The 14,767-nt window shown below is 44.6% G+C and overlaps 1 protein-coding gene across 1 annotated transcript; it reads left to right on the top strand.

The window, feature by feature from the left end:
* The first annotated feature begins 223 nt into the window (after positions 1 to 223).
* Positions 224 to 12,809, top strand: LOC106587907 (uncharacterized). Its single transcript, XM_014176566.3, has 13 exons — positions 224 to 372; positions 2,671 to 2,876; positions 3,130 to 3,267; positions 4,156 to 4,291; positions 4,501 to 4,813; positions 5,676 to 5,817; positions 8,563 to 8,706; positions 8,925 to 8,983; positions 9,727 to 9,917; positions 10,284 to 10,684; positions 10,975 to 11,074; positions 11,209 to 11,401; positions 11,724 to 12,809. The coding sequence occupies exons 1-13, from the start codon at positions 247 to 249 to the stop codon at positions 11,852 to 11,854; spliced, it is 2,280 nt and encodes a 759-aa protein (XP_014032041.2). The 5' UTR covers positions 224 to 246; the 3' UTR covers positions 11,855 to 12,809.
* Positions 12,810 to 14,767: the final 1,958 nt, after the last annotated feature.

Here is a 14,767-nt window from a genome sequence, read left to right on the forward strand (position 1 = left end):
TTATTTTCCCTTTCGTTTTAGGTTATTATGAAAAGGATTTTAGCCTTTGTTTCCCAGTTCATTAAAACCAGTTACACCTGTCATAAAGAGAGCATGTCCAGGGTGAGTGACAAAGGAAACGACGTTGGCATCTGCTCTGACGTTCCTCCTGAATGGATGGCGTGTCTGAGAAGGTATAAAGGTTTGGAGGTTGGATGCTGTGGGTTAAATAGGTAGAGAGGAATCCTCCAGAGAGATCCAGGCATCATGTCCCCCTCCACACCGGTGTTGCTGCATCTGCTGCTACTGGTCTCCCTGGCTTCAGCAGGACACTTCTATGGAGGCACCATGTCCTTCACCCCCAAAGGGAGGAACGCTGACGGAACGTTCAAGGTGAGAGATATTCAGGAGATCAGGGGATCATTGGCTGCGTTTACACAGGCAATCTGATCTGATTGGTCAAAAGACTATTTAGTGGCAAAAGATCAGAATTTGGCTGCTTGCGTAAACGCAGCATTAGAGAGCCAATTGTTCAGCCATCCAAGTCATTGACTGTTCTCTCAAGCTGTACGAAAGCACAGAGTCCGCGACCAAAAGGCTCCTTAACAGCTTCTAACACCAATGACTGCTGAACCATTAATCACATGACTACCAGGACTATTTACATTTACCTTCTTTTATTACTATTTACTATATGTTTTGTCACTGACTCTCTTGCAGACAGGCTGGACGCTAACCACACACACACACACACACACACACCTTCACACTCTTCACATATGCTGCTACTATCTGTTTATTATCAATGCATAGTCACTTTATCCCTAATACCTACATGTACATATTACCTCAATTACCTCGACTACCCCGTACCCCTGCACATTGACTCAGTACCGGTACTTCCTGTATATAGCCTCGTTATTGTTATTTTATTGGGTTACTATTTTTCCTTTAGTTAATTTAGTAAATTGATCTTACTTTTTTAAATTCTGCGTTGTTGGTTAAGGGCTCGTCACTCAGCATTTCACCGTAAGGACTACTACACCTGTTACCTTCGGCGCACGTGACAAATGTTGAATCACGTCTATTCCAATACAATTCATTGTAATACGGTATATTAATGAGAGTGATTGCAATAATTGTGAATTTAGATCAATAATATTCAATCACCATTTATTGTTTTATTTAGCATATGAGTATTTATGTTTTAATTCATGGAATGCAAAGTTTTGTTCTTATTAAATTATTGAGACATAAGAGGCTATAGAATAAATACATTTGAGATTTATTAAGCTTTGGCATCAATGGAAAATTAGCACCTGGAATTTTCACAAGGGAATAAAAGAAAACAAACACTATTTCAAATAATTATTTTCTTAGTGTGTTTGTTTTTCCATTTGTTATGTTTATTTCAGTCTGAAAATAACAGGTGAACATGTTTCACTGGTCTAAACCCTTAGCAAATTTGGTGCATGTGTAGGACAGAGACGTTTAAAGGAGCGGAACAAGGCGCAGCGTGTGTTGAGTTCCACATCTTTATTAAAAGTGAAACTTCTGAACAAAAACTATAAACAAGCACCGAAACGTGAAGTAACGTAGTGCAACAAGCACATACACAAACAATATCCCACAAATGCACGTGGGAACAGGAACACCTTAAGTATGATCCCCAATTAGAGACAACGATAATCAGCTGCCTCTAATTGGGAACCATACTCAAACCCAAACATAGAAATATATTGACTAGAACACCCCCTAGTCACGCCCTGACCTACAACACCATAGAGAACCAAGGGCTCTCTATGGTCAGGGCGTGACAGGAACCATTGTGCACCGATTCTGTCATTGCAGTAAGTTAGTGGATTTCTGGCGCTCTATCCATACAGCCACTCAGATAATATTAGACATGGAGTTAGAACAATCTCCAAGCCGTTACCTCCTTAATTACATGCCAGATGCCACGCTTGACTCAGACAAGCTAAGGTTGCTGCTGATAACAATTTCCTACTTTGCAGATAAATGTATTCTTGTTGGGGAAAAAATGACAAACCACCCACTTTTCAATCGTGGTTAAAACAGGTTGCAGACGTCTTGCCATTAAAGAAATTAACAATAGATTTATAGAACCGTGGATTCAAATGTGTGAAAGAATGGTCCTCCCTGTTGTCCTTTATTGAGACAAGCTCTTAAACATTACATTTATTTGTATCCTCAATTGTACACAAGGTCCAACCGAAGAAGAAGTCCCAGCGAGTACCATTCTTTCACGCGTATAATGTTGTCTATGAAAATATATAGAATTCCACGCCAACCACTTGGCTGTAAAACAACCCCACTTCATCCAAGATGTAGCTGCTGCTGATTGGTTTGTTTGAGTATTTTCTATGTAGAGTATGTATTACCCATTTCTCTTTTCCTGTTTGTCTTTATCGTTAATATCAGAATATTAAAAATGCTAAACATTTATATGGCGCAAATCTCCAACTGCAGTGAGTGAGTGCTAATCTGTTATCATCTGCCAGTTATCACAGATCAAATGCTATCTCAGTCTCTGTTGGAAATATTGACATGATTCTGGTGAGACTGAAACAATTGTTCTGCCAAAGCTGTTTCAAAACATCAGTTTAATTAGGCTTCATCAGTCAAATGATGTTTTATTGACCCATTACGATGTGACTTTCTGTTCCCCAGGTGGATTTCCGCTACAAGAATACCCATGATTGGTGTGATTACGAGGGCTGGTATTGTTCCACAGGGAACTGCGGCTCTTCTGTCAAAGATGTCAGAGGCACAATTGACAGCAGCAGCAGAGGACGGAGTGGTTACAACAACCAGTGGTGTGAAACTGAAACTGTTGAGACCAAAGATATCCCCAGTGATAAACCTTTTCAATTGCTGTAAGTTTGTTATGAAATACATCTACTCAATTTATTGAACACACATTCTGCACAATGACTCATGTTAAACTCACATCTGGTATAATGGGTTTAACTATACTGTTAAAACCTACTTCTACAAGGTAGACTCCCCTCTGAGTTTTTTTTCAAAGACCGTGACAAAGACCCCTGGTAAAGGACATTGCTATGGTGGGTTTAATAACATTCCAGCCCAAGTGACCACTTATCGAATTATGTTTTGTTATTGTAACAGACAGAACAGCTGCTGTTGGATCCCCACAGTAAACGGTCTTCTATCTTGGAGCCTGGAAACACAAGTGGATCTGGGAACAAGATCTGATACTGGTGAACCCAACAGATCTCCAGTCACAGCCATTCTTCCTTTCATACGGTAACAACTTTCTGACTACCTATACATTACCTCTCTGAACCGATCAGTTATTTTATATACAACATAGGTTATTGAAATCCTAATTAGACAAATTCCTACTTTTGGCTGGTGGTAAGGAGGCGCAAGTATCAAACTCAAGTTAGTTCGCAATTTCGTTACGTAAAAAATAGCGCAATAGCATTTTCCAGCCCTGACATCAGCAATTTACCTGTTTAACTTCAGCTCACTTGTGTTAAAGTGGGCGAGGTGGCTATATTTCAGGTGTGTCCAGGGGCAGCCCCCACACCGGTCCGTTCTTTTGGCATGTCCATGTCCAGACTGCAATTTACAGTTAGCCTTGCCCCTATATCAGTGCACATGCTATAGCCTATGTTCATTTCCATACTGAAGCAATACAATTAGAACAATGTGGACTGTAAACATGTTCAACATACTGTTTTCTGCAAACATGGATCAGGCTATTTAACTAATGAGGCTGTAACGGACTAACATTCTAACTGGAGTTGATGACAACGCAATAAATATATAAAATACCGTAAATACACAACTTGAAGCAACCACATGTTTAGCCATGGAACACGTTCTGATTGGCCAGTGAGGGGTCAAGCCTCGACACACCCACAACTGGTTTATTCATGGACTTGCCTAGTTAAATAAAGGTTAAATAAATTACATAAATACAAATCAAGGCCCAGCCCCTTTTGCACCACTGCCAGCAACTGCGCCTAAAATTGTGGTGGTGAAAATAGCAAAAATATTTCTGACGCGCCTCCGAACCTGTAGCTCTCCTGCCAGCTCTTAGACTGATCGCTGTGTTAGGTTTGTTAAAATAGAGCCCTTAGAGTTTACTCATTTCATATGTCGTATTTCTGACTCATGTCATTGTAGTGTTCCCCAGAACTGTCAGAGGTCCTACAACCTCATGGCCTTTGACCCTGACGGTGATCGTGTCAGATGCAGATACGGATTGGTCAGACCTGAGTGCGATAGGTGTGACCAGCCTTCAGGTTTCTACCTGGATCAGGTTGGTGTGGGCAGTTATTTTCAACACCTTGAAACTCATGTGATTGTTGATATACTCCACGATGTACTGGGCTGTCACGTTGAGACCAAAACATTACAACATAAACCACAACTCATTTGTATTCAATCTATATGGGATTACACAATATTGCATATTGTCTTTGGTCTTAACCAGCTATTCCATTTGTGTTCTAACCTCTTCACTGTTAGGACTCTTGCTCCTTACAATACGGCTACACTTCAACGAGTGGCGTCTACGGGTTTGAGCTAGTTGTAGAGGACTTTCCTAACCAACACATCACCCTGTCCTACACCGATGGCTCTACCGCCTCCCCCTGGCCCACTACCACCAACACCTGGGCCAGGTGGCCCACTACCGCCTCCCCCTTGCCCACTACCACCAACACCTGGGCCAGGTGGCCCACTACCACCACCCCCTGGTCCTCTACCACTTCCACCACAGAAAGCCTGTATTCCTCCACTGCTCCCCTCAGCAAACTCCCTCTGCATTTCTCTCTTCTGGGTGAGAGACTCCTCTTCTGATGGTTAACAATGCATTGGATTTTTTTATGTCTTGAACCTTTATTTAACTGGTCAAGTCAGTTAAGAACAAATTCTTATTTAAAAAGATAGTTAACCCACTGTTCCCCGATAGGCTATCTTGTTCAGGGGCAGAACGACAGATTTTTACCTTGTCAGCTCGGGGATTAAACCCAGCAACCTGCTGGTTACTAACCCAACGCTCTAACCACTAGGCTACCTGCTGGTTACTAGTCCAACGCTCTAACCACTAGGCTACCTGCTGGTTACTAACCCAACGCTCTAACCACTAGGCTACCTGCTGGTTACTAACCCAACGCTCTAACCACTAGGCTACCTGCTGGTTACTAACCCAACGCTCTAACCACTAAGCTACCTGCTGGTTACTAACCCAACGCTCTAACCACTAGGCTACCTGCTGGTTACTAACCCAACACTCTAACCACTAGGCTACCTGCTGGTTACTAACCCAACGCTCTAACCACTAGGTTACCTGCTGGTTACTAACCCAACGCTCTAACCACTAGGTTACCTGCTGGTTACTAACCCAACACTCTAACCACTAGGCTACCTGCTGGTTACTAACCCAACGCTCTAACCACTAGGCTACGTGCTGGTTACTAGTCCAACGCTCTAACCACTAGGCTACCTGCTGGTTACTAGTCCAACGCTCTAACCACTAGGCTACCTGCTGGTTACTAGTCCAACGCTCTAACCACTAGGCTACCTGCTGCCCCCTGGATGGAGGGTTGGACATATTTATTCTTTAAACAACATCAAACATGGCATTTATTTGTGAAGCATTGGCCTTTACTTGTGTATGTTTGTGTTCTTTTCCACTTCAGTGGACTCTATTGTTCCGTCCTGTGATGAGGGTATGTACCTGCCCAGGTTCGTGCAGCCAACACCACACAACGGAGAACATCTCCACGCCGAGGTCAACAAAGAGCTGGAGTTCAGGGTCAAAGCCGAAGCTACACACTCAACGTAAGAGACAACATCCATGATAGTCTATGCTACAGTATTATACACAGGATTATATTTCTAGTGCATGATAGTCTATGCTACAGTATTATACACAGGATTATATTTCTAGTGCATGATAGTCTATGCTACAGTATTATACACAGGATTATATTTCTAGTGCATGATAGTCTATGCTACAGTATTATACACAGGATTATATTTCTAGTGCATGATAGTCTATGCTACAGTATTATACACAGAATTATTTCTCTAGTGCATGCACTCCTGGTTTTAACCTGTCATCCTGGCTGTAACAGTCCGTCCTGGCTGTGACAGTGCGGTCCTGTCTGTGACAGTGCGGTCCTGTCTGTGACAGTGCGGTCCTGTCTGTGACAGTGCGGTCCTGTCTGTGAGAGTGCGGACCTGTCTGTGACAGGTCATCTTGTCTGTGACAGTGCGGTCCTGTCTGTGACAGTGCGGTCCTGTCTGTGACAGTGCGGCCCTGTCTGTGACAGGTCATCTTGTCTGTGACAGTGCGGTCCTGTCTGTGACAGGTCATCTTGTCTGTGACAGGTCATCTTGTCTGTGACAGTGCGGTCCTGTCTGTGACAGTGCGGTCCTGTCTGTGACAGTGCGGTCCTGTCTGTGACAGGTCATCTTGTCTGTGAGAGTGCAGTCCTGTCTGTGACAGTGCGGTCCTGTCTGTGACAGGTCATCTTGTCTGTGACAGTGCGGTCCTGTCTGTGACAGTGCGGTCCTGTCTGTGACAGGTCATCTTGTCTGTGACAGGTCATCTTGTCTGTGACAGTGCGGTCCTGTCTGTGACAGTGCGGTCCTGTCTGTGACAGTGCGGCCCTGTCTGTGACAGGTCATCTTGTCTGTGACAGTGCGGTCCTGTCTGTGACAGTGCGGTCCTGTCTGTGACAGGTCATCTTGTCTGTGACAGGTCATCTTGTCTGTGACAGGTATTCTTGTCTGTGACAGTGCGGTCCTGTCTGTGACAGTGCGGTCCTGTCTGTGACAGTGCGGTCCTGTCTGTGACAGGTCATCTTGTCTGTGACAGTGCGGCCCTGTCTGTGACAGTGCGGCCCTGTCTGTGACAGTGCGGCCCTGTCTGTTACAGTGCGGCCCTGTCTGTTACAGTGCGGCCCTGTCTGTTACAGTGCGGCCCTGTCTGTTACAGTGCGGCCCTGTCTGTTACAGTGCGGCCCTGTCTGTTACAGTGCGGCCCTGTCTGTGACAGTGCGGCCCTGTCTGTAACAGGTCGTCTTGTCTGTGACAGGTCATCTTGTCTCTGACAGTGCGGTCCTGTCTGTGACAGTGCGGTCCTGTCTGTGACAGTGCGGTCCTGTCTGTGACAGTGCGGTCCTGTCTGTGACAGTGCGGTCCTGTCTGTGACAGGTCATCTTGTCTGTAACAGGTCATCTTGTCTGTGACAGTGCAATCCTGTCTGTGACAGTGCGGTCCTGTCTGTGACAGGTCGGTCCTGTCTGTGACAGTGCGGTCCTGTCTGTGACAGTGCGGTCCTGTCTGTAACAGGTCATCTTGTCTGTGACAGTGCGGTCCTGTCTGTAACAGGTCATCTTGTCTGTGACAGTGCGGTCCTGTCGGTGACAGTGCGGTCCTGTCGGTGACAGTGCGGTCCTGTCGGTGACAGTGCGTCCCTGTGGGTGACAGTGCGTCCCTGTCGGTGACAGTGCGGCCCTGTCGGTGACAGTGCGGCCCTGTCGGTGACAGTGCGGCCCTGTCTGTGACAGTGCAGTCCTGTCTGTGACAGTGCAGTCCTGTCTGTAACAGGTCATCCTGTCTGTAACAGTGCAGTCCTGTCTGTGACAGGTCATCCTGTCTGTAACAGTGCAGTCCTGTCTGTAACAGGTCATCCTGTCTGTAACAGTGCAGTCCTGTCTGTGACAGGTCATCTTGTCTGTGACAGTGCGGTCCTGTCTGTAACAGGTCATCTTGTCTGTGACAGTGCGGTCCTGTCTGTGACAGTGCGGTCCTGTCGGTGACAGTGCGGTCCTGTCGGTGACAGTGCGTCCCTGTCGGTGACAGTGCGTCCCTGTCGGTGACAGTGCGGCCCTGTCGGTGACAGTGCGGCCCTGTCTGTGACAGGTCATCCTGTCTGTGACAGTGCAGTCCTGTCTGTGACAGTGCAGTCCTGTCTGTAACAGGTCATCCTGTCTGTAACAGTGCAGTCCTGTCTGTGACAGGTCATCCTGTCTGTAACAGTGCAGTCCTGTCTGTAACAGGTCATCCTGTCTGTAACAGTGCAGTCCTGTCTGTAACAGGTCAGTCCTGTCTGTGACAGTGCAGTCCTGTCTGTGACAGTGCAGTCCTGTCTGTAACAGGTCATCCTGTCTGTAACAGGTCATCCTGTCTGTGACAGTGCAGTCCTGGCTAAAACCTGTATCACCTGTGGTACTTTGTAACTATTTCAGTGATTACAAATATTTTCTTCCACAATCAATGATTTGGCTTAAGGCAGCCTAGTGTATAAATCCACCAAAAGGTCTAAGAAAACCAAAGGTTTTCCATTTAAGAGTAAATGTATTTTCTGTGATTAATTTGGATTGGTGCGGTTGTCTCTCTGCTAAGTGGGAATGCTTGTGACGTCCGACTCTGAGTCACCCACACAAGTTGCGATTTAAAATGGTTAAGGTAAGGGTTGTGGTTTAAGTTAGGGTAGTGGTTAAGGTTAGGATTCAGGTTTGGGTCGTCCAAGGATCCCACCTAGCATTTACCTTGTTCATTTTGCCTCCTTTCTAGGGTTAATGATGTCATTGTCAGTGGACCTCTGAACATCACCAATCACATGACTACCCAGGGGGAGTTTGTCATCCGGTGGACACCCATCCGGGACAATCTGGGGGAGTATTTCCCCATTTGCTTCATCACTGAGGGGCTATCTGGGTAGGTCTTATGTTTTATAATGCTAGAAACATCACCAGAACTGCTCTTCTACTTCCTGTACGTTCTGCTACATCCTGTACCTTCTATTACTTCCCTCTGGAGTTTCCTCTTTTTATGATATTTAATTTCCCAACGTACATGAGAGAGAGAGAGACTAATAATACATGTAATAATAATATTGTGCCGTTGTTCACCGTGATCTTCTCTAATACTTTCAGATCTAGTGTTTATCAATCTGAGATGAGATGTGTTGTGGTGGAGGTCGGACGCAGAAAGGGTTTGTACATTCTTCCACCATCAATATGCTGTGCTGTGTGATTGGACAATATGCTGTGGTGTGTGATTGGACAATATGCTGTGGTGTGTGATTGGACAATATGCTGTGGTGTGTGATTGGACAATATGCTGTGGTGTGTGATTGGACAATATGCCGTGGTGTGTGATTGGACAATATGCCGTGGTGTGTGATTGGACAATATGCCGTGGTGTGTTATTGGACAATATGCCGTGGTGTGTTATTGGACAATATGCCGTGGTGTGTGATTGGACAATATACTGTGGCATGTGACTGGACAATATGCTGTGGCATGTGACTGGACAATATGCTGTGGTGTGTGATTGGACAATATGCTGTGGCGTGTGACTGGACAATATGCTGTGGCGTGTGACTGGACAATATGCTGTGGCGTGTGATTGGACAATATGCTGTGGTGTGTGATTGGACAATATGCTGTGCTGTGTGATTGGACAATATGCTGTGGCGTGTGATTGGACAATATGCTGTGGCGTGGGATTGTATAATTGTGCACTTTGATAACAGATGAAGCTGTGAATACTGTATGATACATACTACACCTAGACAACACATCTGAAATCACCAAACATGAAGGAAAGATAAAAATGAAACTCGAAATGACCCCAACCAACTCAAATCGTGGTTCACAGCCGGATTGTTTTGTTAAGATATGTATGCAAAAGATAGGAAGAAATACAACAATAACCAAATGTCTCCTGTGACAGTCAAAGCCAAGGTGGTGTGTGATGAGACCAAGATGACGGTAGAAGTGGAGAAGTCCTCTGTTACTGGAATTCACGAGGACCATCTCCGCCTCAACGATCCCAGTAACTCTGCCTGCGACCTGCAACGCTTCTCTAACAACACCCACATCATTGGAGTCATCCCCCTCAATGCCTGTGGCACTCAGATAGAGGTGAGGCCTCCGAGATGTGAAATATTACAGTGGGATGACACATGTACAGTATTCCTCTTTGTGTGCGACCCATTCACTCCTGGGTGTTTGTCTGCGTTCTCTATATTGAACCTGGTTCGAGGGGATATTCACCCCAAGGCACCAGCTAGGCTGACAGATCTTGAATTGGTTTCCTCAGAGAAACGGTCAAGATGTAGTGTTTTGGTGAGGGGTGGCTTCATGCTGCCTGTGGGAAGATCTGCCCTCAGAACAGTTTCGCATCAAAAGAGAAACCAACATCTTGTTGATGTGTGTAAAGTTCAGTGCTGGCAGTGCCCACAAATGTAACTGTCTAGATGATTTTCCTCTCCATCTCTCTCAATCCAGGAGGACGATGACAACCTCATCTTCAAGAACGAAATCACCACCTTCGACAACCCCAACGACATCATCACCAGGCACCACCAGGTGGAGATCCAGTTCTACTGCCAGTACGCCAAACGTGGCAATGTGTCCCTGGGCTTCACTGCACACAGGGACAGCATCACGGTGGTGGAGAAAGGCTTCGGCACGTTCACCTACCAGTTTGAGTTCTACCAGACCAGCCAGTTCACCAATATGGTGGATCCCCGTGACTACCCGTTAGACGTGGTGGTGAAGCAGATGCTCTACATGGACATTGAGGCCGTGTCCACTGTGAACAACACTGAGCTCTTCGTGGAGTCCTGCAGAGCGGCGCCGTACGACAACCCCAACTACCACCCCACCTACCCCATCATAGAAAACGGGTGAGACTGATCACACAGATTCAGATCAGCTTTATTAGCACGAGTGGCAAGGCTACTGTTGGTAAAGCAAAGTGAGATAAAGACATCAACAATAACATTCAACATAATAATAATAATAATAGTAAACACTGAGGCATTCATCAACCTCATGGTGGACACCTGTCAGTGCTGTGAGATGAGTGATAGATGCTGGGGATTATTCTAGACTAAAATATTGTTTTACTGCACTTACTGTATGTACTTTACATATTTACTCTACTCTAGGTTTTAACTGTATGTTTTTTTACCAGGTGCATTGTGGACGAGACGGTTCAAATCTTCTCACCCCGTCACCAGAGGCATTTCCAGTTCGGAATGGAAGCTTTCAAATTCATCGGAATGCATGACCAGGTAAATGGGGACAGATTGCTGGATCATTCAAGGGTCATATCAAGGGTGATATCTTCTCTGTTCAGTGACCTTTGAACCCTCTGGCTATAGGTGTACATCAGCTGTTCAGTGACCTTTGAACCCTCTGGCTATAGGTGTATATCAGCTGTTCAGTGATCCTGTGTGAGGCTGGGAACCCCAACACCCGGTGTGCCCAGGGCTGCGTCAACTCCACCTCCCCCCAGCCTGCTGGCCACCACCACCGCAAGAGAGAGGCCGCCATGCAAACGGCCAAACACCACATCTCCCAGGGTCCTTTGCGCCTGAGAAGGAGTTCAGAGAGCTCAGGTAAGCTAACCCTGAGGGTAACGGCTGTAGCCATTGCTAGAATTCAAACGTTGTACTCCAAGTTATTGAAGATACAGTATATTACAGAAGTTGAGTTGGTGAATCATGGCACTTGCAACGCCAGGGTTGTGGGTTCAAATCCCACGGGAGACCATTAAGAAAAAAATACATGAAGATGTATGCTCTCACTAGTGTAAGTTGCTGTGGATAAGAGTGTCTGCTAAATGACTACACATTTAGGAAGGACCTCTACAGTGGAATGTACAACAAGAAATAGCATCTCTGTATAAAAAGGTGTTTGTGTGTTTTCTTGTCTTTCCAGTGACCAACATGAACATGGGGTTGATGGTTGGGTGTATCGTAGCAGCCGTTGCCATGCTGTGCGGAGTGATGCTCTACAAGGACAAAACATCAGGCGTTAAATACCAGCCCCTGACAACATTTGAGACTTAGTCCGATGGCAGCCATCCTTTCACATATAGCCTGCATTCTAGAAAGAAGGATGGTGGGAAATATAGAACATTTGAAAAGTAGTCTCTGACTTTTACAATGAAATGTCTCTTGGGATCAATACAAGAATATGCATTAATCCGTGAACGTACTTAGCGGTAACTCCAATTATAACATGTGTCTTGGCTGACCAGGTGAAAAGTTCTTAATAGCCACTCGAGCACCAGTAGGATTGCAAGTGTTTATATATCACAGGAAGCTGCTGAGGGGAGCACAGCTCATAATGTCTGGAATGGAGTGAATTGAGCAAATGGTATTTGATACCATTCTACTAATTTCACTCCAGCCATTTCCATGGACCTGTGATCCCAATTAAGGTGCCACCAACCTCCTGTAATATATATATATTTACTGTAGCCTAGCCTATATGCATGTGACCCATATAGTGCCCTCTAGTGTACACATGAGGTGTAATATACAAAGACAGAACAGCTATAAACCAGACAACAACCGTAGAGGTTAGGCCCAAATGTCTCCTACAACTTGTTTGACCAGTTTAACTCCTGCTTCTTCTTATGATCTGTATTGTGATGTGGGGATAGTCATGTAATACTGGGATGTACTCTGAAATACCGCTGTCACGTTCTGGAAAGCTTTCTATATAGGCCAGGGTCTGTTGAATCAGGGATCAATTATATTTATTTGTTGTGATTGTGTTACATCAAAATGGGACCTTGGTTAAAATAAATGTTTAGTCTATATGATGTAATGATTTACTGTAAAATTGTCCTTTCAAATGAATGAATGTATGTGTATTAATTTAGCCATTATGTTTTGCACATTAAACATTAAAATGCAATGTAAATAGCATCTTTGTGTATCTAAAGTAGTGTGTATGATTCTTCCTGGATCCACTGCAAACAAATGCCACTTGTTCCTCCTCACGTGATCCAACATGGCTGCCCTGTTACATGTGGCCATCAGTGGAGCAGGAGTGTTTTGATTAACATACTGCACGATCCACCATGGCTGCCCTGTTACATGTGGACATCAGGGGAGCAGGAGTGTTTTGATTAACATACTGCATGATCCAACATGGCTGCCCTGTTACATGTGGACATCAGGGGAGCAGGAGTGTTTTGATTAACATACTGCATGATCCAACATGGCTGCCCTGTTACATGTGGACATCAGGGGAGCAGGAGTGTTTTGTTTAACATACTGCATGATCCAACATGGCTGCCCTGTTACATGTGGACATCAGGGGAGCAGGAGTGCTTTAATTCACATTCTGCTGAGGAAATGTAGACCTATAGGCATAATGCAAAGAAATAATGTATAGATTTCTTTTAAATGAGTGAATTCCTTGTTGTATACACAATTCATCTTGAAGCTGCCATGTGTACTGGAATAAAACTCAACTCTAAATAAGTTGACACCAGTGGAGGCTGCTGAGGGGAGGACAGCTCATAATAATGTCTTGAACGGAGCGAATGGAATGGCATCAAACTCAAGGAAACCATGGAAACCATGTGTTTGATGCATTTGACACCATTCCATCTCCAGTCATTATCAGGAGCTTGTCCTCCCCAATTAAGGCGCCACCAACCTCCTGTGGTTGACACAGTTCAGTGTTGAATACAAGTGGGTCATTCTTGGGCTGGGTAATATTTCAGTCCTTCTGACTTTTTTATATTATATTTCAAGTATTGGGTCACCAAAATACAATTTAAAAAAAATGTGTATATAAATTTAAATGTCCAGTATAATTAATTGAAATAAATATAGCATTAATTTAATATTTCTTATAAAAAAATCCTATTTTTTAACTGACATTAAGAATTTACTTGGAAAATTTATATGAAAATGTGCACATAATTAATAACTTCTGCCATTAATGCAAACATATATTTGTGTTCTTCTGTTGAGAAAGTATTTTTATCAAATAAATACATGATTATTGATTAAATCTGTATTTTGTTGTTTTTCAAATTTAGGTGTGGATGGTCGAGCTGACCATCTCAACACCGTTACATGAAATAAAGATGGAAAACTAGTACTTATCAAAATTATACTTTAACCCATAAAAATATACAATCTATTCATTTCATGCACACCATGTGGTCTCCTGTCCTTCACCACATGAGGAGTAGAGGCCATTTTGAGCCAAAAAATCAACCCCATCACACGTTTCATTGTAACGGCGTTGATAAGACTATGGTACAACCTTGTTGTACCATGAAGCACTCATTGCAGACATCAAAAGCAAATATCTCAAGACCAGAAAAGAAAAGGAGAGACAAATAATTTCAAAAGTGATAACAGGGAAGAGTGTCAGAAAATATAAATGACAGAGATTTGCAGAGCATACCCTATGCTTTTCAAACCAACGCTGGAGACATCTGGAGAGGCAATGTGATAAGGAAATTATATAATAAAGGTAAATGAATAAAGAATCCATCCCTGAAACGTAACTGATTAGTAATTAACTCCTCGACGAGGCTCTACGAGTCTCCCCCTGGTGGCTGACCTGCTGTACGCCACAGTATGTAAACTTCTGACTTCAACTGTACAGTAGTTGGGCAGACATGCCATGATCATGGCACATTCCTGTAGGGTGTGTCAGCTGTCAGAGCTTGGGGAGGAAGTGGTGGTCATTGGTGGCCATCTATTTTTAATGTGTTGAAATGGGCAGGAAGGGACAGGGTAAAGCTCAGAGGTCAAGAGTTACGGAAACGCACGGCTGTCCTGGAGTTGGCTGACTGGCAAACAGGGGTGGCAGACAGGGGTGGGGTTGGGTTGGGGTGTAGGTCTATGTGAAACACGAGAGGGGAAACAGGGGAGGTGGGTAGGGGGAGATGGGTAGAGGGGGAGATGGGTAGAGGGGAGATGGGTAGTGGGGGAGAGGGGGAGAGT

The sequence above is a fragment of the Salmo salar genome, chromosome 26 (genome assembly GCF_965601325.2).
Source record: "Salmo salar chromosome 26, fSalSal1, whole genome shotgun sequence".
In the NCBI taxonomy this organism is placed as follows: Eukaryota; Metazoa; Chordata; class Actinopteri; order Salmoniformes; family Salmonidae; genus Salmo; species Salmo salar.

Bases quoted from the DNA above. Each gene is read 5' to 3' on its own strand.
- LOC106587907 (XM_014176566.3), top strand. From the start codon at position 247: ATGTCCCCCTCCACACCGGTGTTGCTGCATCTGCTGCTACTGGTCTCC. The intron at 373-2,670 runs GTGAGAGATATT...TCTGTTCCCCAG, and splicing joins ACGCTGACGGAACGTTCAAG to GTGGATTTCCGCTACAAGAA. The intron at 8,984-9,726 runs GTTTGTACATTC...CTCCTGTGACAG, and splicing joins GGAGGTCGGACGCAGAAAGG to TCAAAGCCAAGGTGGTGTGT.